The 23952-nt window shown below is 40.7% G+C and overlaps 1 protein-coding gene across 4 annotated transcripts in view; it reads right to left on the bottom strand.

Annotated features, from left to right (window-relative positions):
* LOC102180455 (calcium/calmodulin-dependent 3',5'-cyclic nucleotide phosphodiesterase 1C) overlaps positions 1–23952 on the bottom strand; it is a 325012-nt gene that overhangs the window by 22379 nt on the left and 278681 nt on the right. Inside the window, exon 17 of one of the 4 annotated variants that reach the window (XM_018047123.1) lies at positions 9684–16279. The exons of the other annotated variants lie outside the window; for them this stretch is intronic. Within the exon in view, the coding sequence (XP_017902612.1) occupies positions 16266–16279 (14 nt within the window). The 3' untranslated portion in view covers positions 9684–16265. Of the gene's footprint in view, positions 1–9683; positions 16280–23952 lie in introns of those variants that run through there. 4 annotated transcript variants of the gene reach the window in all.

The following is a 23952-nucleotide window of genomic DNA, read 5'->3' on the forward strand; positions in this document are numbered from 1 at the left end:
AAATACATATATATTTTATCCATAAATGCAAATATTTGATTTTTCATTCCTTTACTTGGCCATCCAGAAAGAGGCAAAGATGCCTGGAGGCCAGAATCCTCCAGCATTATCCAGTCTGAGCTGGCAGAAATGCAGACAGAATTCTTAGGCAGAAGATAGGCATGATTCCGGAGAAGGCAATGGCACCCCACTCCAGTATTCTTGCCTGGAAAATCCCATGGACGGAGGAGCCTGGTAGGCTGCAGTCCATGGGGTCGCTAAAAGTCGGGCACGACTGAGCGACTTCGCTTTCACTTTTCACTTTCATGCACTGGAGAAGGAAATGGCAACCCACTCCAACGTTCTTGCCTGGAGAATCCCAGGGACAGAGGAGCCTGTTGGGCTGCCATCTCTGGGGTTGCACAGAGTCAGATATGACTGAAGCGACTTGGCAGCAGCAGCAGCAGCAGCAGCAGACATGATTCAATGTCAAGGTATTTCTTTAACAAGTATCCTGAACCTATGCAAACTTTCCATAAAGTCTACCTTCCATGCAGAGGCTTGGTGTGAGTGCAGGTTGTGTTAGTTTGAGTGAATACAGTCATGGGTAAAGATAACTAGAGAACATACTGACTAATCTTGAAATCAGGGGAAGCAGGAACTTGGGGAAAGGGTGAGGAGTAAGATTTCACTACCCTAGAATTCCTGGTAAGATGTGAAGATGTACACGAGGGATGGTATTTGAGATTGTTTCATTTTAGTCTTAAAGAACAGGGTACTACCCTTGACATTCTGTGTTACAGTTAATTATTATGATTATGATTAGCAGCAGTAGTAGTGTTAACAGTGTTAGTAGTGATAATAGTAAAAATAGAAAACACAACATTAATCCAAACACTTCAGACCCACAAAAGCTGTTAATTTGTATGAGGTGAGAGGTGTGACATCTGGCAGAACTTTAGGTCTTCATTTTCCAGGTTTCATAGATGCCCTGATGTCAGAGTTGGGTGATTTTTTATAAATACGGCTGCTAGGGTCCTTCCTTTCTTGAACTCATTGAAAGGAAACCTCAAGGGAATGGAGCACTTGTTTGTAGGCCAACAGGTTCTCCAGGTGAGTCTAATGATCGTCCGTCAAATGAGGGGCTCAAACACGTGAGCTGAATAGATTTACCCGAAGTGATGTGTGGGGTCCAGGGCAGGGCAGCCTCACTGCACAACTCCAGGCAGCACTACGTGACGGACAGTGGAAGAGCCCTGATCCAGGGCACTCCTGGGATGCGGATCCACAGTCATTCCTGACCCACCAGGAGCAACCTGCGTCGCACTGGGCCCGCCTCCACTGTGGGGAAGCCAGACTCAAAGTGTTTAGACCCCTACTCACGGGATGCTATCCTTGTCTCACTATCCCTGTCAGATAGGGTTTCTCAACAGATGCACAGGGATATTTAGTTATGTCCCTCTTCATCGTGAAGGCTGTCCTGTGCATAGCAGTATGTTTAGGAGAAACCCTAGCTTCTGTCTCTGAGTGTGAGCAGCACCTCCCCATTGTAATAATCAAACACAGTCTCCAGACACTGACAAATGTCCTCTAGGAACAAAACTGCCCTCAGTGAAGAACCACTGCTTTAGGAGGGGAGGTAGAGTTTAGGGTTTTGTACTCAGAGGTGTGATTCACAATTTGGCCACTTGGTCATTAATAGCAGTCACTGACACATACCAGGCAGCCACCATGTTCCAGGCACTGTATTAGTTAGGGACAAGTCAATGTACATTAGTTGTAGTTGTCTTTCCTAACACTAATTCTCTGATGATAAAATGATTCCTCATTTATGGAGTTTTGGAAACAAAGCCTGTGAAAGTAATTTGCACCAAGTTACTGAATGTTGAGGGACAAAATTTAAGCCAAGATCCTTCAGAGTTGAAACGGAGAGAAACTTTTCTCCATGTCTCTTGCTATTTCTTAAACAATCCATTACCCAGGTTTCCTTCAAGTGCCGAATTCCTAAATTTGCCTACATGTAAGAACAACCTGGGATCATTATTTTAACAAAAAGGAGAAACAAAACCAGGCTCCCTGGCCTGGCTGAACACTACCAGATCAGCATTTCTGGGGAAGCCTAAATATGTCACAAGTGTTCCAGTGGTTGTCTGCCCTCCAACAGATGAGGGTGAGAGGCTTGCGGAAGCTCCCTGATGGGAGGGACTGGCTGTGGGGAAAACTGGGCCTTGTTCTGGTGGGCATGGCCTACTCAGTAAATCTTTAATCCAATTTTCTGCAGATGGGTGGAGCTGTATTTCCACCCTGTGATTTAGCTTTCAACCATTATATCTACTACTGTGGGCAGGAATCTCTTAGAAGAAATGGGGTAGCCATCAAGGTCAATAAAAAAGTCCAAAATGCAGTACTTGGATGCAGTCTCAAAAAACAGAATGATCTCTGTTCATCTCCAAGGCAAACCATTCAATATCACGGTAATCCAAGTCGATGCCCCGACCAGTAATGCTAAAGAAGCTGAAGTTGATCGGTTCTATGAAGACCTACAAGACCTTTTAGAACTAACACCCAAAAAAGATGTCCTTTTCATTATAGGGGACTGGAATGCAAAAGTAGGAAGTCAAGAAACACCTGGAGTAACAGGCAAATTTGGCCTTGGAATACGGAATGAAGCAGGGCAAAGGCTAATAGACTTTTGCCAAGAGAATGCACTGGTCATAGCAAACACCCTTTTCCAACAACATAAGAGAAGACTCTATAGATAGACATCACCAGATGGTCAAAACTGAAACAAGATTGATTGTATTCTTTGCAGCCAAAGATGGAGAAGCTCTATACAGTCAGCAAAAACAAGACCAGGAGCTGACTGTGGCTCAGATCATGAACTCCTTAATACCAAATTCAGACTCAAATTGAAGAAAGTAGGGAAAACTGCTAGACCATTCAGGTATGACCTAAATCAAATCCCTTATGATTATACAGTAGAAATGAGAAATAGATTTACGGGCCTAGATCTGATAGATAGAGCGCCTGATGAACTATGGAATGAGGTTCGTGACATTGTACAGGAGACAGGGATCAAGACCATCCCCATGGAAAAGAAATGCAAAAAAGCAAAATGGCTGTCTGGGGAGGCCTTACAAATAGCTGTGAAAAGAAGAGAGGCGAAAAGCAAAGGAGAAAAGGAAAGACACAAGCATCTGAATGCAGAGTTCACCAAAGAATAGCAAGAAGAGATAAGAAAGCCTTTCTCAGCGATCAATGCAAAGAAATAGAGGAAAACAACAAAATGGGAAAGACTAGAGATCTCTTCAAGAAAATTCGAGATACCAAGGGAACATTTCATGCAAAGGTGGGCTCGATAAAGGACAGAAATGGTATGGACCTAACAGAAGTGAAAGATATTAAGAGGAAGTGGCAAGAATACACAGAAGAACTGTACAAAAAAGATCTTCACGACCCAGATAATCATGATGGTGTGATCACTCATCTAGAGCCAGACATCCTGGAATGTGAAGTCAAGTGGGCCTTAGAAAGCATCACTATGAACAAAGCTAGTGGAGGTGATGGAATTTCTATTGAGCTGTTTCAAATCCTGAAAGATGATGCTGTGAAAGTGCTGCACTCAATATGCCAGCAAATTTGGAAAACTCAGCAGTGGCCACAGGACTGGAAAAGGGCAGTTTTCATTCCAATCCCAAAGAAAGACAATGCCAAAGAATGCTCAAACTACCACACAATTGCACTCATCTCACATGCTAGTAAAGTAATGCTCAAAATTCTCCAAGCCAGGCTTCAGCAATACGTGAACCGTGAACTTCCAGATGTTCAAGCTGGTTTTAGAAAAGGCAGAGGAATCAGAGATCAAATTGCCAACATCCACTGGATCACGGAAAAAGCAAGAGAGTTCTAGAAAAACATCTATTTCTTCTTTATTGACTATGCCAAAGCCTTTGACTGTGTGGATCACAAGAAACTGTGGAAAATTCTGAAAGAGATGGGAATACCAGACCACCTGACTTGCCTGTTGAGAAATCTGTATGCAGGTCAGGAAGCAATAGTTAGAACTGGACATGGAACAACAGACTGGTTCCAAATAGGAAAAGGAGTACGTCAAGGCTGTATATTGTCACCCTGCTTATTTAACTTCTATGCAGAGTACATCATGAGAAACGCTGGGCTGGAAGAAGCACAAGCTGGAATTAAGATTGCTGGGAGAAATATCAACAACCTCAGATATGCAGATGACACCACCCTTATGGCAGAAAGCGAAGAGGAACTCAAAAGCCTCTTGATGAATGTGAAAGAGGAGAGTGAAAAAGTTGGCTTAAAGCTCAACATTCAGAAAACGAAGATCATGGCATCCAGTCCCATCACTTTATGGGAAATAGATGGGGAAACAGTAGAAACAGCGTCAGACTTTATTTTGAGGGGCTCAAAAATCACTGCAGATGGTGACTGTAGCCATGAAATTAAAAGATGCTTACTCCTTGGAAGGAAAGTTATGACCAACCTAGATAGCATATTAAAAAGCAGAGACGTTACTTTGCCAACAAATGTCCGTCTGGTCAAGACTATAGTTTTTCCAGTGGTCACGTATGGATGTGAGAGTTGGAATGTGAAGAAAGCTGAGCACTGAAGAACTGATGCTTTTGAACTGTGTTGGAGAAGACTCCTGAGAGTCCCTTGGACTGCATGGAGATCCAACCAGTCCATCCTAAAGGAGATCAGTCCTGGATGTTCACTGGAAGGACTGATGCTAAAGCTGAAATTCCAATACTTTGGACACCTGATGTGAAGAGCTGACTCATTGGAAAAGACCTAGATGCTGGGAGGGATTGGGAGAGGGAGGAGAAGGGGACGACAGAGGATGAGATGGCTGGATGGCATTATCGACTTGATGGACTTGCGTTTGGGTGAACTCCGGGAGTTGGTGATGGACGGGGAGGCCTGGCATGCTGCAATTCATGGGGTGCAAAGAGTCAGACACAACTGAGCGACTGAACTGAACTGAGGGGTAATGGTGGTAATGGTGACCTCCTTTAAAAGGATTTATGCAAAAACACCAGGCCTCCCAGTCCTCCCGGGACTGTTGTAGTCAATGCCCCTGACCCCACAGCAGGCCACTATGGATCCAATATCGTTCCACACCTCTGCCAGACTCCCAAGCGTACACAGACAAGTCTGGCTCAGTCTCTTGTGGGGTCACTGCTCCTTTCTCCTGGGTCCGGGTGCACGCAAGGTTTTCTTTGTACCTTTCAAGAGTCTCTGCTTCCCCAGGCCTGTGGAAGTTCTGTAATCAAATCCTGCTGACCTTTAAAGTCAGATTCCCTAGGGATATTCAGTCCCTTGCTGGATCCCCAGGTTGGGAAGTCTGCTGTGGAGCCTAGAACTTTCAGAGCAGTGTGAGAACTTCTTTGGTATAACACTTCTCCAGTTTGTCAGTCACCTGCCTGATGACTAGAGTGGGGCTAATGGCGACCCCCTTCAAGAGGACTTAAGCCACACCCTGCACTTCCCAGGACTATTGCTAGAGCCTCTGTCCATGCAGGAGGCCGCTGCTGACTCATGCCTCTGCAGGAGACCCTCAGACACTCAGAGGCAGGTCTGGCTCAGCCTCTTAGTGGGGGTCACTGCTCTCTTCCCTCAGTCCTGGTGCACACAAGGTTTTCTTTGTGCCCTCCAAGTGTCACAATACGAAAAGGCAAAAGAACAACCCGGGATCATTATTTCAACAAAAAGGAGAAATAAACCCGGAGTCCCTGGCCTGGCCAAGCACTACTGAGTCAGCATCTCTGGAGGAACCTGAATGTGTCACAAGTGGTTCAGCTGATTCTGATGTTTAGGGAGGCTTGGGAAACCTTGTATGACAGAAATCCCCTTCTTTTCCTCTAACTGCTGGAAAACATGGCACTCTGATTTCCACAGATATGCTCAGGAGGCTGACAGGTCAAACGTGCTGTGACGTAAATGAGCACTTAAGAGCCAGCAAAGCACCGAATAATGACAAGCTTTCAATGGTGTTAATTATAGACACGTTTGCTATTGCCAGGTTATTTCATAGAAATGCTTGGCACAATTACAAAATCACCTATTAGATACTCCCAAAGTCTGAAGCTTGATGGCATTTTCTTGGGGCAGTTTTTCATTCTCTTGATGTCTCCTTTGCACACAGTGAATGAGACAGGAAACTCTGGGGGCCATGGTCAGTGGAAAAGCAGAGCTGCAAGCCCTCTAGCAATGCTGCTATTTTCTATGCATGCCTGATGAAATGCCCAGTATATCAGGAAAGGGGAGAAACCATGCACACCTCTCCTAATCATGAATCGTAAACAGGCGGCAGGCAGAGACGTGTAAAATAAACCTGTTGGTGATTTCTCCGGACCATCAGGCAGCCCCATGGACCACTGGGGGTGGTTAGGCTCTGAGTCAGTCTCCCATAGGCTCCCTGTTAATTCAGATTGTGTCCCTGAAATTATTTTCCACCCAGAAGCCCCCAAATTACCTATCACTTTACTCCAAGTTCCATTTGTGGGAATAATATTCACTTACTAAATACTCACTTATGTTTCACTTACTAAAACCCTCCACCCCTCCTTTGCTCCCATTCCCAGGGAAAACATCAGAAACTGAGCTGGAAGACCCACCCACTTCCGGATCAGCTTCCAAACTGTCCACCAACCTTCCAAGCTGGCAGATGCATAGACGTCGCTCTGGGATTTATTGTAGACATCTACCTGGGGTGCTGCTCAGCAAGTGACTCAGAATTCACTCTGTGGCTGCTTTCAAAGCTGGCTCAAGATTAGGATGGACTGGGAGTTTCACAGAAAATATGCTGATCCCTGGGCCCTCCCACCAGGAATGATATTTCAATGATCACTGGGGGGGTGCTGGGGAGTCTGTTCCACAGCCTTGAGTGAGAAGCAGCACCCCAGTGAACACCTCTGAAGACATTTCTTTCAGCCGTCGGGGGAGGCACTTTCTACTAAGCAATGGGTGTGCTTTGTCTTAATGGATGATATGAATCTTCTAAATGGTTTCTTTTCATTTTCATTTCAGTTTCCAGGAAACTCAGATCCAATTTACGGCCTAATGCTGGGAACTGGGGAGGCCCGTTCAGCCTGCACGACTGTCTACTAATGTTCTTTCCCTGGTTAGCTCTCTCTACACAAGCTCAACTTCCTGCCTCTGGTTTTATTCTGCATTCTTCATTTTAAAAAAAATGGTTAAATTTATGTGATTTTAGAATTCTGAAATCTTTTATAAATGAGGTAAGGAACATAAAACCACAAATAACTACGTCAGTCCTGACAATGGGCTAATTTCCATTTTCGTCATCTATAAAAATCTTAAACCATTGATTTTGGGACATAACTGTGAGGACCAGCTGAAAGTACTTGGCAAACTGTGACATGCAATGGAGTGTTTGTCATTAGTTTATATTCAAAAGAAAATGTGTGTGTGTGTGTGCGTGTGTGTATGTGTGTGTGCAGGCAAGTAACGCAGCTAACATGTCCTCTGAGCAAGAGAAGCACTTTAAGGTCACACATTACACTGTCCTTTACCAACAGCATGTGAATGTTCAAGAAGTGAACAGCCCAATCAGTCAGCTCGCGGCAGAAATGTCATCACTGCAGCCTGTGTGACTGGAAGTATCTTTTGACAAACAAATAGCTATCAGATATTTCAAATTAATATCCTTGGTTGGTTTAGTTAAAGGGCAATGAATCCAATTCATCAGGAGTCTGGAGAAGAGGACAGTGATGGAAGTGACAACTGAGGTGGCCTGTCTAGGGGCAAAGATACACACCTAAGACTCAGGATGTGAGACTAGCACTCAATCCAATGATTGGCAGCCTGACTTCAAACAAATAATTTCCCTTCTGCAAAGTAGGATTAGCACAACCAGGTCCAAGCCTGCTGGGAAAGGGTGATTTAAGAGCCCCTGGGACCCAGCATCATCATTTGTCATATAACAATGCTGCTACAACACAAGGGGTCCCAAGATGAGGTGGGTGTTGGGGGATTAAAGTAGGAAAAGTCTCTGTCAGCCCACTCTCTTTCTTTTAGCATATCACAGTGTCTGCCTTTAAGATACATTCAACCTCTGATAGCCATTGCTGAGAACATCTACCAACGTTCTCTCCATGTTCCTTTTGGGGGTGGGGGGTAGCAGAGATCAACAAGCCAGAATGAATGGTCATCTTCTCTGCAGCCTTGACAAAATGGCCTCAAGAGAAGTCCACGTTCTGCTTAGGCCTGTGGAATCTCTCAAAGTTTGGAGGGCTCCAAACTCACCTCCTGTACTTTCCTAACAATTGTTTTCCAACAGTGGATAAATCAGAGCAGCATGGTCAGAATGTCTGATAACATTTCTCCTCCACAATACAACCACCCATGAATACCATGTTTGCTTTTTGGGGACTTGATCTCTGTTCATCACAAAGAACAATGATCAAAAACATAAGAGCTATTCAAATATCGTATGCTATCTTGATATAGCTGTTTTAATATTTAACTATGACTTGGGATTGGGCATAGAATAAGCAGTCTGAAATAAAGGACCCAGTGACCCAGTATTCTAAAAATTTTTCCAATGGAGGTATTCAGAAATGTGACAAAGCTCTAGGTACAAAGAGCCCTGTTGTTGTTATTTACAACTGCAGAAAATAAAAGCATGTAACTTAACTGTCCAACAGCAGAGAGGTAGTTAAGTACACTATGCTGCAGCCACAAAATGAAAACTTACATCGCAACTGAAATTACATTAATAAAGAGTTTTTTTTTTAATGGGATAATACTTACAATCCAATGTTAAGTGAATATATCAATACAAAATTAAATAAAATACACTGTATGGTCTCAACTGTGTAAACACATATAGCAAAAGACCATAAGGAAATAGAGTAAAGAACTGACAATAATTGTTACATGGGTATACAGTGATTTTATTACACTTCTCCATATTTTTCAACATAATTTTTTTCTTTTTTTTTTGCTTTCACAAAAAAAGAAATAAAAAAGAAACGTGTTTTAATGCATGACGAACACATCTGCTTGGGAGGAACACCACAGCCTCTTTAGTCAGAGTAATAACCCGGTGGAGTTACTGCGGGAACAATATACAGAGGTGGCCCAGACAAGGGTGCAGTAATTGTCTAATATGACCATCACCACTAAGGGGTGCCTCTTAGGAGACAGGCTGGATACCATTCATGTATATATGCTCACAAACAGGAGTAATGACTATTCACTAGTCAGACTCCTTATGTTTGCTGCTGGAGAGCAAGAAAATATTGTCAGGTAGCCTTTTAAAGTGAAGGAGAAGGAAAAAAAAATGTTTATAGAGTTCGAAAACTAGCATTGTAGGAGTGTAAAACCATATCATGGTATCCAGAAGACAACCAAACATATGAAAGCCAGTCTAGTTCCTGGAACACTGACATTTCTTATGCCTCCAAGGAGCTTCTGATAGTCCATCCACTCATTTCTCAAACAAGATTATACGAGACGTGATACACTGTGTATATCTTCAGTGTGCAGGCAAAAGCTCTTGGTACCTGGGTACTGCGTGGCATTTGGAGGAATACAAAAGAGACAGATGGCTGAGTGAGTCTGGACAGTCTCATGTCTGGGACAGAACATGGACAGCAATGAAAAATATTAAAATGAAGATAAACAGCCTTTGCATTTTTCAAATTCCAATAGAGAGGTTAACTCATTGTTTTTATTTGGTAATCAGAACATACAAGTACTTATTCATCACTAGATGCTGGGGGAAAATTATACATTGAGGGACTGTCAGCCTTCATCTGTGCAATAAAGATTTACAATAAACACATAATTTATTGAGAGCAGTTTAGCATATTCTGTTTTACATGAATCCTTGTGACTTATCTTTGCATTTAGAGAAGTAATGCTATGGCATTTCAATAGTTTCTTTTAGTACAAATTAGCATCATGAGGAACAAAACACTCTTTAGAATGGATGGTCATTCTCTTGCAAATTTCAACCTGCATTTTATCTGCTAGAAACATATTTCATATCACAGAAGTACATTCTATCATTGCCATAAAACACGAAGTCCATTTCATCATCCTCACTTTTGGAAGAACTTTCTCAGAACATATCTAGAAATGCCTTCCTTATTCCTACAAAGAACTACTTTTTCAGCATGATTTGGATTGAGGTTCAAGATTTTGATTCTGCTTGCCTCCTTCTTTTGAGTCTTATTAAACATTCCTGATTTTAATCCAGACAACTCCCCCCAAATCCAGCCAAACAGTAGCAAAATCTCAGACTGATGAAGATGAGCTGAGTTATCCATTCATACATGGTCAGTGCCTTAATGAAAAACAAGGTCTACAGACCCATGGTGAGGACATAACATCCTAAAGAGAAAAACTCCGCACAAAAATTGTGCCCTAGACTGAGGGGAGATGGTAAAAGTTGCCTTGTTTAGTCGCTCAGGCTCCTCTGTCCATGGGATTTTCCAGGCAAGATTGCTGGAGTGGGTTGCTATTCCCTTCTCCAGGGGAATCTTCCTGACCCAGAGGTGGAACTTGCATTTCCTGCACTGTAGGAGTCTTTATCGCTGAGCCACTTTATATTAGCTCAAAGTGAGTCACCTTGCTTTGGGTAATTGATCTCCGATGAGGATTTCCTTTTTCCTGCTTCCTTTCCCTAAACTATTCCCTCTTCCCCATCTGCCCTAACCTCATCCCTGGCCCACAGTATGTCCTCATGTGGATTACAATGGAACAAGATCATCTTGTTTTTTCCTTATTTTGTGTTTCTATGTGCTAAAAAGATGCTGCAAGCAGAATGGCTTGCCTCGGCAGAGGCAAAAGAAGGGATTTGCAAAAGGTAGAAAAATAAGAGAAGAAAATAGGGAAAGGTGAAAGAAAGGGTATGAAAAAGATACAGGGAGGAATCTGGCTGTACAGTGGGCACCAGAGTTGATAAAAACCTAATTGAGCTCTACAAATGAAAACAGGAATTATTTTTTAAAAATTGTTACAGCATATAAAATTGTATAAAAATATCATCAAAGCAAGAAAAAAAAAGGAAAACGTGTACAGTTCTATCTCTAGAATCAGTTACTGGACAATACCTATGACTGTAGATTTTTTTTTACCATAAATCTATGTATAATGGTATATGACTATATTCTGTACCATCACACATATACCCATTCAAAGACAAGGACAGTAGCACACAAATACCTACTTCAAGATAGATCACCACAGAGAAGCAAAGAATATGACTCCAGGGCAATCTATTTAAAAGTTATTCCATAGCCAATGGGTTTCTGTCAGTTCAGAAGCCAGCTCCCATGAAGATACACAGGTGTGGTTCAGGAAACATGACTGAAGCTGACCAGAGCTGACCACCTCCAAAATGGCACTGACTGGCTTACCGCAGCCAGCATTTTATTCCGAGACTGTGAGATCTCTGCAACAGAGACCCTGAGTGAAGGGAAGGGCCCACACTCCACCCCCTGCTTCTCCTGGTTCAGTGGATATCTACCTAGGCTGGGTTCAAGTTAAGTCAGCCACTGTCTTCTGCTTGAGAACAGAAGCCAGAATAAATGTCAACTCATTTCAAATATGTCTGCCAATATTTTAAAGAAAAAAAAATGGATGAGGTGGAGGAGCATTAATTAAAATAATCAGGAATTGTTTAAATTGACGTTCATGAATCTTTCAGTCTGGGTTTCCCACTGCACCCAGACTGAAATTGTTCAATGTGAACAAGCTATTTTTTTTTTTGATGAAACAATTTTTATTGGCTGTAGGTCTCCTAGAGGAGCACCGAGTCTTTTGCAGATGTCCAATAAAAACATGCAGAGGAATTCTTCTCATTTTTCTAAACCTCCCTGAACCCAAATTCACTTATTAGATACACCCTGTCTAAGGTTCTATAGGCTTGTTTACCAATTCTAACTCTACTGTCATCTCTGTGCCCACCAGCACTCTTGATGCGAGGAAAACCTTAACAAGTGAAATCTGGTCTTGGCGGGTAGTGTGTCTTTTGGTTCTCGGAGGGATATTTTATACAAAGACAGTGCTGTTCATTACAATTTTTTCATTAAGTTCATTTTCTTAAATGATAAAGTGAAGTGAAGTCGCTCAGTCGTGTCCGACTCTTTGCGACCCCATGGACAGTAGCCTACCAGGCTCCACGGTCCATGGGATTTTCCAGGCAAGAATACTGGAGTGGGCTGCTTAATTGTGGATCACTGTCAATGAATTACAAATATTGCTTTCCACTATTCATACAGAGGATCCAATATAATATCATTATTGCAACATTATTTAACATCCAGTTTTGCTGTGGCTCAGTACTATGGCGACCATAATATTGGCAAAGCACTGATTCCCCACATTGCACATATACAACCTTCTACTCACTTCAAGAAAGCCTATTTTGTATTTCAAATGTTACAACTTGGATTATAAATAAACCCACCGGTAATGGTGTCATTATCCCTTTAGGAAGAGCATTTTCATATAATCCTGTTTTGGCTTGCTTTTAGATTTTTCACTTGTTTGCTTTTCTTAAACCCAAAGACCATAAAGAAGTTTTAGTTGTTGGTTGGTTTGTTTGTTTTCCATAAATTTGGCTCTGATAATTTTCCCTGGACTACTTTGAATTTCCAGTCCCTTATAAGAAGTTGTGTCACTAGGGTAAGAAGATAAGCCTTTAGCAATGTGCCTGACATCTAGAAAACGCTGAATGAATTTTCAGGCAAATGTGAACTTTGTTCGCACTCACAGGTAGCTAGTGGAATTCAGCTGGACAGTTCGGCACGTGTTTCCTGAAGGCTGCCTGTGTGCCAGGCACTGCGCTGGGCAAGTGCTGCAACTCCTGTCGGGATGTGTGGGGATCGCGGAATCAGAATGAAGTTTACTCCCTGAAACCCCCTTTTTTGGGAGGATACTACTACATACATAGGGTTTAATCTCAGAATCTTCTCTCCTTATGAGAGAAGATTTGGGGCCTTTTTTTCTTTTCTTTTCCTCTTTACTCCATGGGGAATGTTATGAAATCATTTCTATCATGAAAGTCTCTGCTCAGAAGTTAAGAATAGAAGAAAATATATTACATATTCTTCCTATTTATCTATCTAATGAAAAGTGATCCATGACAGAAGTGATATTAAAAAACCAATATGCTTACTCCTAAAATATGGATTGGTCTCCATAGTTTTACCTGCTCTCTGCCTCACATTCTGTGATAATATTGCTCTCTACTTTTTATTTTTCATACTTACTAGAGGCATCATTTCAGGTGGAGAATATAATGTAATGGTTTTAACTCAGAAAATGGAATGAATCACTGCACTGCATTGTTTTTTGGCTCTTGATATCATTTTATTGTTTAAGCATATCAGGTCCTTAATGTGAACCTGTCCAAAAGCTTTAATGGTTTTTCAAAGCTCCAGGAATGAAATGGACAAAGGAAGAAAATCCACTTGAATTTAATGGGTTAGAAATGAATCTCTTGCCTGCTGCCATAAGCAACTAGGGCTTTAGAAAGGTTGGTGTGAATAAAAGCTGGAACAAAGTCCTGCCTATGGATGGGTCATTATGGCACCAAAACGTACCACATCAGCAAAATGTGGCTGTAAAGCTATTTGGTGACATGGGGACCCAAACTTCAGGGGCTAACTCAGGGGCTACATGTCACTTTCCACCCAGGAGCACATAGAACTGGTGGTTTGTCACTGGTTGGAATGTCCCTAGTACTCTCCCCACATACCAATTAATTGTGAACTCAGGTGTGTAAGTCTTTGCTTTTTATGTGACAACAGAGTAAGATGTCATAATCCATGCAATGGAGAAATGTGCATCCCACATTGCTGCTCAACTTGGAGGAAGCTGTCTGTGTCAAAAGAAGGGAAAAGACCACAGACAGTAAGCTAGAACTCTGGAAATACTGGTGATACAGGCAACACTGTTGGCTTACCAGCTCCAGTATCAATTTATAGCACAGTAACACATTTTTAAATTATAAAAACAGATAATTTTGCTTTTTTACTCAACGTCCCTTCAAAACACTGTTCAAGGATTTAAAAATAAGTTACATGGAGCTAATTTTTTTATCACACTGAGAGTTCCAAGCAGAGTGATATCTTGAATAAAATTCTCTTCCCGCTTTTTTCCAGCTAAATTAATGACTTAAAGCAAATGAAAAACATTTCTGCCTTTATTGGTGCTAGAAAAAAATGGCTATATTCCTATTTCATTTTCAAATATTGTTTAGTCTTGTGTGTTAGAGTATAAAAGGGAAGCTGTAGGCATTGTATTTTGACTGGCTGCAAAGCTGTATGTAGAAAAATACAGAATTGAAATGAGGTCAGAGGTTCAAGTTCCAAGGTCAAGAACTGGCTTGCACTGGTTGTATTTCATGCCTGTCTAAAACCATCTCAAACAGCAGTTTGCAAATCAATGTCCCGTGCACTGGAGTTCATAGGCATGTTTTCTTTGGCTAGCACAGTGTTTATATATTTCCGAATTAGTTGCCAATACTAAAAAAATCTGGAGAGGGTTTATAGAAAATCTTAGCTATTTTGGCCCCTTATTCTTACTTAATCTCTCAGCTGCCAGCCACTGCCCCGGTGGGGCAGCGCACACCCTCCCCATTCCTCACAGCCCCCACTGCCTCTCTGATACCGAGGCCCCTGACTGACTGCCATTTATCACAATCACTCTGATATTATGGCTTGTTTCACTCATTTACCTGACCGGCCAGGCTTCTGATTTGAATGTGTAATCACTTGATTTACTGTGGTCACTGTTAGGAAAAGAGGAGGAGCAACAGAAAAACCTGTGTTCTTACCAAGCAAAATGTAAATCTGACCCAAGAACCCTGCTCGAATATCTGTACACCACTGTATTCTGTACCACAGGGTTCTCCAAACCTTTCTGTTGGGGAACATTTCAGTGAGACAAAAGGCCTTGTAGACTATATGTGCAGTCTCTTTCTGTCTGTCTGAACACCAGCATTTTGCCTTCATATTGAGAGGAATTTTGCGTGTCTTTGTGCTTTTTTAATGTGGAAATTAAATTTGCAAAGAGGAATATACTTCAGCCTATCATCTAGTTCTCTCTGTTCCTCTCTGATCCTCCTCCATCACCAGCATATTCATGTGATTTCTCCTTAGGAAGGCCTCAAAGATTCCTTTGTGAACTACAACCACACCGTAAGGATCAGTTTCATCCACATCACACCATTTAAATCCACAAAATTACTTGATTTGCACTCCACTGGATCTCATGTGTGACTTGGTTTCAGGGGGCTGTATCTTTATTCTCTTTCAGGGCTACATCTACTATCCTTATTTTTGATTTGTGCTATTAATCATCTCCTATCTTGTATTTCTAAAGGCTCACTAGAATGAAAAAAAAAATTATTGAACATATCTCCCTGATACTAATTCCCTTAGTGCTTCCCTGAATAGAAAGAAGAGTGATGAAATCAAATCACAGATATTCAAAAGAAGAGAACCAGCCCGTGGTAAAAATTTCAGTAACCACATAGTTATGATACCCAGTGAAAACACTGAGTTTACTACCTGAACAATATGGTCATGAGCTGAAACATTCAGGTTTATATTAATGAATACACATGTAAATTAAGCATCGAATAAAGAAAATCTCCTTCTTTATAAAACAAAAAGAATTTCAAATTACACAAATGGAAAGAAAAGCATGAGAACAATTTCTAAGTCTGAAAGGAAATGAGAAAAAAGGATGCCTCTGACTCAGAAAATGAGCAACCAGAGAATGAAATTATAGTTTTCTCTGTGATGAAGGCCAGCTTGGCTACATCCACCATCAGTAACCAGTGCAAAAATAACAATATATAAAGAAATACAGTGGCAATTCCTGTGTGTGTGGCTTTCTCAGGCCTCTCTCAGCATTTCCAGGATGTCCACTCCCACCAGGCCAGACAGGCGCCTTGAAAGCCAGGGCGTTAGCAAAGAATTTCGAGGAAGTCCCTTCATGTTTCTGTGTGTACAAAAATCAGAATTGTGTTGTTTGCTTGGGCTGTGCAGGGGAAGGGGTGTTCCCCCAGAGTTCTAAGACCTCAAACCGGCTCCCAGGAAGTCATCTCCTAGAAGGAGATGGCATGAGAGAAGGCCAAGTGCGGGGGGACTTGTTTCTGAAAGTTGTACAACTTCCCCATATATGGGTCTTTGTGGAAGGAGAAGAGAATGAAGAAGCTCAGCTAAAATGATGCAAGACATTGGCAGCCTCTCTTATTGTCTATGAGGTGTGTTTTACTCTTCTGAATCTGAAAAAAAGAAAAAGAAAAAGAAAAGTGTCAATGCTGCCTTTCCCCCCCCTTCTCCACCCTTCAGGTCTGAGAAGAAAATCTGAGGGACGAAAAAGGGGAGATCAGTTACACATTTCAATACTCGTCATTGATATGTCCTTTGCAACACAACTGTTCTATTCATAATGGAGAAATCTTAGTGGAGAATTTTAAACACTGGTTACTTTGAAAGTCTTTAATAATACTTGTCTTAAACTAGAGCATCAAATATTTGGTTCATGCAATATGGATATTAGGACATCTTATTTTGCAATCAGAATGACAATGACTGCCAGATCTGGTTAATTTGCCTCCAGGGTGGGCGAGATTGAAAGAAATCAGATTCACCTAATCCCAGTCATTTCCACAAAGCTATGTTCCTCTATCAGGATCCATAGCTATCTGCAGGAAGATGTTTCACACCTGACTAGAGACTCCCTGAAGGCAGGTAAAATATCTTTTTTATCTTTATAACTCTTCTTACATGTAGTGCAATGCCTCATACAGCATATGCTTAACAAATGCTTCCCTAAAAGATTCAAAGTAAGATAAGTTCCAACTGAAATTATTTAGCAAATGGATAAATCACCTGAATTCTCTACTGGACCTAGAGTGAGGTGGTGGAACAAGACAAAGATTTTAACAGGACTCATTAATGGAAATAAACAATATTGGATTTTTTTTCACCTGGTCTACTCTATAACATGCAACCCTCAGTGGACTTGGACAAGATTTCTATAAAGCAAGCAAATAAATATTATTATGGTTGCTTCCCCTAAGTGTTGTGTGCTCTGTAAATCAGCATACCTCACGGTGAGAGAGGGCTCTCTCCTGTACAATGTTCCAGAGGGACAGGAGACTTTAAGAGGATAACATCATCATCTCCAGAAATGTTAGGAGTCATTGAAGGACAAGAAAATTTCCCTTTTAACTTTAAAGACAAAGATACTCTCCTAAACAAGACTGAGTTGAAATTAGGTACAAACTAGTCTGGAGATAGGAGAGCGCTTTCTGATCTATTGTAATTACGGTCAATTCTCAAATTTTTCAGGGGCCATTGATCCAGGCCTCCTGTGGCTCCTCTTTCCGCATTCTGGTCCTGTGTGTGTTTACTCTCCATTAGAACCTTCACCCACTTGGGAGAAATAATAGAGAAGAGAAAAACTTCTGGCCAACCACTTCACTCTGATTCTAGCAGGACCAGTGAGAGAAGTTGCCAATTGCCTTATGGGAACTTGCCAATGACAGAAAGAGATGAAACAAGAGCGGAAATCAAGGAATAGAAAATTTCCAATGTTTCTGATCATTTCTATGAAGTTTGGGCCAAGGGGGAACTGTAAGATAGGACTCATTCCTTAACGCTTTGGCCTTGTCATTACCAGTCTGGGGTCATACGTAATGAGACTCCTTTTATTTTCAGATGGTTATTATGGTTCCATCACCTCAAGAGATGGCCCCAGGCCCTCACACATAAAACTCAATTTTGTTGTGACAATACAAGGTTAGGCTTAACATTTTGCTAAATGACTGATTGGTTGGAAAGAAGCTAGAGATAGCTGATATGGATCACTGTTACACCCAGTAACCTCCAGTTAGCCAAAATACGAAAGTGATGCACTTTCTGCGTCATGCAGTCCGGGTTTGTAGAGGCCCACTGTCCTGGGTGGTACATCTCAGAGATGGAAGAGGTCCATCCAGGGTGTCAGTAGAACCCAAAAGCCCTTGAGAGGAGGTCTTCCTCCCTTGGTAATCACTGCTTCCAAATGATATGCCGAGTGGCTGGCTATGAATCTCTACCCTCCCCTCCTCAGCCTTCTGGCCAAAGGATTAGGAAAACAGTTGGTCAAGGAGTAGCAAAAAGGGGTAAATAAAGGTGGCTTCTATGTTTAAGCTGTGCCTTGTTCACTGTCACTAAATACAACCAACAGTAAAAGAAAAAGAGGCAGAAAACTCTGTGGCTGGGTCTGTGACCTGAGTGACTGTCCCCAGACTTTCCAAACTCATGTTCTCTCTAAATAAGAATCTCTTAGGGCAAAGCTAGTGGAGATGATGGAATTCCTGTTGAGCTATTTCAAATCCTGAAAGATGATGCTGCCAAAGTGCTGCACTCAGTCTGCCAGCAAATTTGGAAAACTCAGCAGTGGCCACAGGACTGAAAAAGGGCAGTTTTCATTCCAATCCCAAGGAAAGGCAATGCAAAAGAATGCTCAAACTACCACACAATTGCACTCATCTCACACGCTAGTAAAGTGATGCTCAAAATTCTCCAAGCCAGGCTTCAGCAATATGTGAACCGTGAACTCCCTGATGTTCCAGCTGGTTTTAGAAAAGGCAGAGGAACCAGAGATCAAATTGCCAACATCTGCTGGATCATCAAAAAAGCAGGAGAGTTCCAGAAAAACATCTGTTTCTGCTTTACTGACTATGCCAAAGCCTTTGACTGTGTGGATCACAATAAACTATGGAAAATTCTTCAAGAGATGGGAATACCAGACCACCTGACTTGCCTGTTGAGAAACCTATATGCAGGTCAGGAAGCAACAGTTAGAACTGGACATGGAACAACAGACTGGTTCCAAATAGGAAAAGGAGTACGTCAAGGCTGTATATTGTCACCCTGCTTATTTAACTTCTATGCAGAGTACTTCATGAGAAACGCTGGGCTGGAAGAAGCAAAGCTGGAATCAAGATTGCCGGGAGAAATATCAATAACCTCAGATATGCAGATGACACCACCCTTATGGCAGAAAGTGAAGAGGAACTAAAAAGCCTGTTGATGAAAGTGAAAGAGGAGAGTGAAAAACTTGGCCTATAGCTCAACATTCAGAAAACGAAGATCATGGCATCTAGTCCCATCACTTCATGGGAAATAGATGGGGAAACAGTGGAAACAGTGTCAGACTTTATTTTGGGGGGCTCCAAAATCACTGCAGTCACTGTGATCGTAACCATTAAATTAAAAGACGCTTACTCCTTGGAAGGAAAGTTATGACCAATCTAGATAGCATATTAAAAAACAGAGACATTACTTTGTCAACAAATGTCCGTCTGGTCAAGACTATGGTTTTTCCAGTGGTCATGTATGGATGTGAGTGTTGGATTGTGAAGAAAGCTGAGCCCCGAAGAATTAATGCTTTTGAACTGTGGTGTTGTAGAAGACTCTTGAGAGTCCCTTGGACTGCACGGAGATCCAACCAGTCCATTCTAAAGGAGATCAGTCCTGGGTGTTCATTGAAAGGACTGATGCTAAAGCTGAAATTCCAATACTTTGGCCACCTCATTGGAAAAGACCCTGATGCTGGGAGGGAGTTGACTCATTGGAAAAGACCCTGATGCTGGGAGGGATTGGGGGCAGGAGGAGAAGGGGACAACAGAGGATGAGATGGCTGGATGGCATCACCAACTCGACGGACATGAGTTTGGGTACACTCTGGGAGTTGGTTATGGACAGGGAGGCCTGGAGTGCTGCGATTCATGGAGTCGCAAAGAGTTGGACATGACTGAGCGACTGAACTGAACTGAACTGAGGGCACTCACCCTACAGTGTCTATCTGTAGGAAGATGTTCCATCCCAGATTGTAGACTCCTTGAGGGTAAGGAAAATACCTTATTTATCTTTATAACTACTCTTTAAAAAAAAAGTTTTATTGGAGTATAGTTGATTTATAACTCTGTATTACTTTCTGTTGCACAGAACAGTGAGTTATACATATACCTATATTCACTATTTTTTCTTAGATTCTTTCCCCCTATAGGTCATTACAGAGTTTTGGGTAAAGTTCCCTGTGCTATAGAGTATAACCCCTCTTGAATGTAGTACAATGCCTGACACACAGCATATACTCACCAATTATTGTTGTTTCATTGAAAGGCAGAGAGTTAAGTATGAGGTGGATGGGACAGACAAAGGTGTAATGATGAGTAGGAAATCTCTCTCCAACCCTTTTCTAATCCTGACTTTCAAAGTGTGAAATAAAAAGGAAATCATAAGTATACTGATTTTATAATATATTCAATAGCAAATTATGATATGTCAAAAATGTGTACTCCCTATGAAGAAATAGCCTACTGTACATGACACTCTGTGGGACTAAGCTCCCAGAGAAACAGCACCTGCTTTCCAAGCAGCTTTGACATGGCTTGTAAATCTCCTCACTGTACTCCTTCTCTCCTGAGCTTCAAATGTCACAGACTTGCTTTGCTGTGTTTCAGTTTTGTGTGTTTGTTTTCAATGTAAACTGAAACTGCATAAGCATTTAAAACTAAAACTGGGTAAAACTACAAAGTATATAAAAATGAGAACCTAAAGCCAGAGTGTGATTAATCACTCTGTATTGATCTGATTTACATGACTATTTTTGTTATAGCTGCTTTGAATTCCATTGATTGTAAATTGATGTTGGCTTTTTGGAGGCCACAAAAAGTAGTTAAACTCATTCATCTTTTTAACAGTGATTGATGAAGTGAAATGGAAAATATCTTCACTTGATTTGGGAAAGTTCAAGAAAATATCTAAGTGCCACCTCCTTAACTGCCCCTAGACAAAACTTCTCAAATTTCATAGTGACGCAGTCATGCGGATTCTGAAGCCTGAAGTGTGTGGTTCTATGAATCCACAGAAAGGTATTTACTCCAGGGGAATGAACAGTAAAGAATGTTTCAGCAACTTCATTTAAAGAAATAGAAGATGGAAATTTACAACAATGTGGCCCTATTCCTCCCTTCCCAGGCTGCTCCTAGAGGTAAGTAGAGATGCTACAGAAAATCATTTGGTTTAAAGATAACTGTTTTAAGAGGCTTGAAGTTCAGATCTGATTTGACTCCAGATATGTGTTTAGCAGTCATACTGTTTATTCCTAGATCACGAGCTGAATATCTACAAGGCAGGCCTCATAGAATCTGGCACTAGGTTTTAAAAACATCTGTAAATACTTTTGTTTTTCATTTTTTGGGGCTTGATTTTTTTATTGCCTGATTCAACTATCACCCAAGCTCAAAAGCAAGCTGACTTGGCTAAGCACAGAGCTGGAATTAAACCAGATTTTCAAGTCCCAGGAATCCTTCTAGAGCTGCCTCTCCATGGAGTCAACTTTCTACAAAAATAACAAAGTGATACCATAAGCAATAGAAAGATCTGTAAAAGGCTAAATAGAGAAAGAAAAAAAAAAACCTGCAGAAGAATAAATGTGGTAAAACTAAACCCAATTTAAAATATCTAGTAGAATTTCTGAAGTGCTTATAAGCAGGTCCTGGTTTTGTTTTGTTTCTTAATAATGAGGAAATAATGAAAACAAACTAACATTGCTTAGAGACAGGCATTGTTTTCAATCTTCTAGGTCGTAAGTGCAAGACAGCTATTTTATTCTTTTTTGTCGTTGTTGTTGTTGTTGGCTGTGGGATCCTAGTTCCCTGACCAGTGATCAAACCCAAGCCCCCTGCATTGGACATGCAAAGTCTCAACCACTGGACTTCCAGGAAAGTCCCAAGACAGCTATTTTAAATGATTACCACCAAAACCCTCAAGTATACATGCATGCTTTCTCCTTGCCCCACATGATAGAGGATATGATTATTCTAAATAATTCTAATGAATTATTCTAAGTTAATTTTACTGCATATAATACCAAGGCTATAGCTCTCCTAAGATGGGTAGATGAACGGATGGATGATGGATGGAGAGAATAAACAGATGATAAAGTAAACTTATAGGAATATAATTTCCTGAAACCTTACCTGAGGCATCATTTCCTCATTTCCTAAAATTTACCTGTTTGATCCAAATATACAGAGTAAGTACAAAGGAGAGTTCTTAAGTTCAACCTTTGTGACTTTTCTTTGCCTTTTCTTTTGATCCTTGGCATCTGTGCTATCACTGAGAATAATGATCATGTTAACTTTTATCCTTTTAGTTTGCTGTTTTCTTTCTTCCTTTATATAGCATGGTTCTTTCCAAACTTAAACTACGTGAATAACTGTCTCTTGTTGTTCTGTCCCATACTGTCCAAGGTATTTTACTGCCCTTCTTCTCTGTGTTAAGAACCTAGTACTTCAACACTAAAGGAAACCAAATACTCAGCTCACCAAGTGCTCCCAGACCTGACTCCCATTAAGAGGTAAGTAAAAGTCAGGCATCAACAGCTCATATCACTCCTCTGGGTCAGGGAAGGGCAGAGTTGTCTGCACCCAAGTTTTGTTTCTGATCAGCTTTTGAATTTTCTATTTTTGAGGCCAACAGGAAACCAGAGAATAAGGAAGTCCTTCAGAGAAAGTTAAATGAGGCTGGGATTTTAGGCCTGAAATATTCTGACTACTTTTCATGTTTTTCCCTATTTTAGTAGTTCAGGAAAAAGAAAGATTCAAAATGAATGAAAGGAAAAAAACAAACAAACATTTATTCTCATGTTTTCACTGTGGCTCGAGGCTATAGAATAAAAATAGCACATATGGTAGATAACTAATACATATGAAATACAGTTATCATCACTTGGAGATCAGGCTGCCCTTTGGTGTAAAACACTAAGAATAAACACAAAGAGAAAGCTTTGATACTCGCTTGACGTTGCATTTTTAACACCTCTTCTAGCTTGTGGGTGTCTAGAAAAAAAAAATGGCATTAACTATGGAGACATAGCTAGCTCCTGGCTTTGGCACATATTTCAAAAGCAGCTGTTTATTTTTTTTTAATTTATAATATTAATAGACTTTCTTTTGACAAATGTATTATTGCTTGTGTTTCTCCAGTCACTTGCAAAGAATCTGACAGAATACAATTTTTCTAGGGGGAAAAAGGATAAATATTTATTTCATGAATACTAAAAAGTTATTTTTAATCCTGAACATCAATAAAAGAAAAAAAAAAGACAAATCACATTTCCCCAGTAGTTCCAAAATTGTAATCTTCTCTGTCAAACCAGGTTCCTTGAAAAATTCAATGGTACATTAAGAGTGTAACAAAATGTCTAGAAGATAGAGTGAAACAATGAAAGCTTATATACCAATAATTGCTAGGGAAAAGTTGCTTAAAAAGATTAATTTCATCATTAACAGAGAGTACATAATATACTTTTATGGGACATTTCTACTATGTAGTTATTTGGTAAGAGACTGGAATCTAAAAGGCTATCTGAAAAGCATGAATTGACTTGAGAAGTTTTCTTGGCTATAACACAATTTAATTATTGTAAATGTGCCAATTACCACTGTATTATACATATAGACATACACACATATATTCACATACTATATACATATACACAATCCACATATATGTATATTGTATATATGTATATATATACATACAAATTCAGTTGCTGTTTGATACTACAAATGTGAATTTCAATAACACAAAACTTACAGGAGTAAATAATTGTTTAATGTCACTGTTCCTTTATAATCCATCATGAGGATATCTATTATATATCCTCCTTAAAAAGCACATTCACTGAACCTAAAACTGTATTAAAAACACATTGGTTTGAAATGGATGCTTATAACCAAAAGAGCTAACTGTTCTGATTCACTGTGACTCATCTATGCTAGAGCCATGTGGATGTCACAGGTGTTATACTCCCATGCTTTCAAGTGTATCATCCTCAGTAAAAAGGAACAAAGAGATTTTTTAAAATTTCACCCCATTTGACCACTTGCAACTC

Source organism: Capra hircus, chromosome 4, assembly GCF_001704415.2.
Source record: "Capra hircus breed San Clemente chromosome 4, ASM170441v1, whole genome shotgun sequence".
Lineage (NCBI taxonomy): Eukaryota > Metazoa > Chordata > Mammalia > Artiodactyla > Bovidae > Capra > Capra hircus.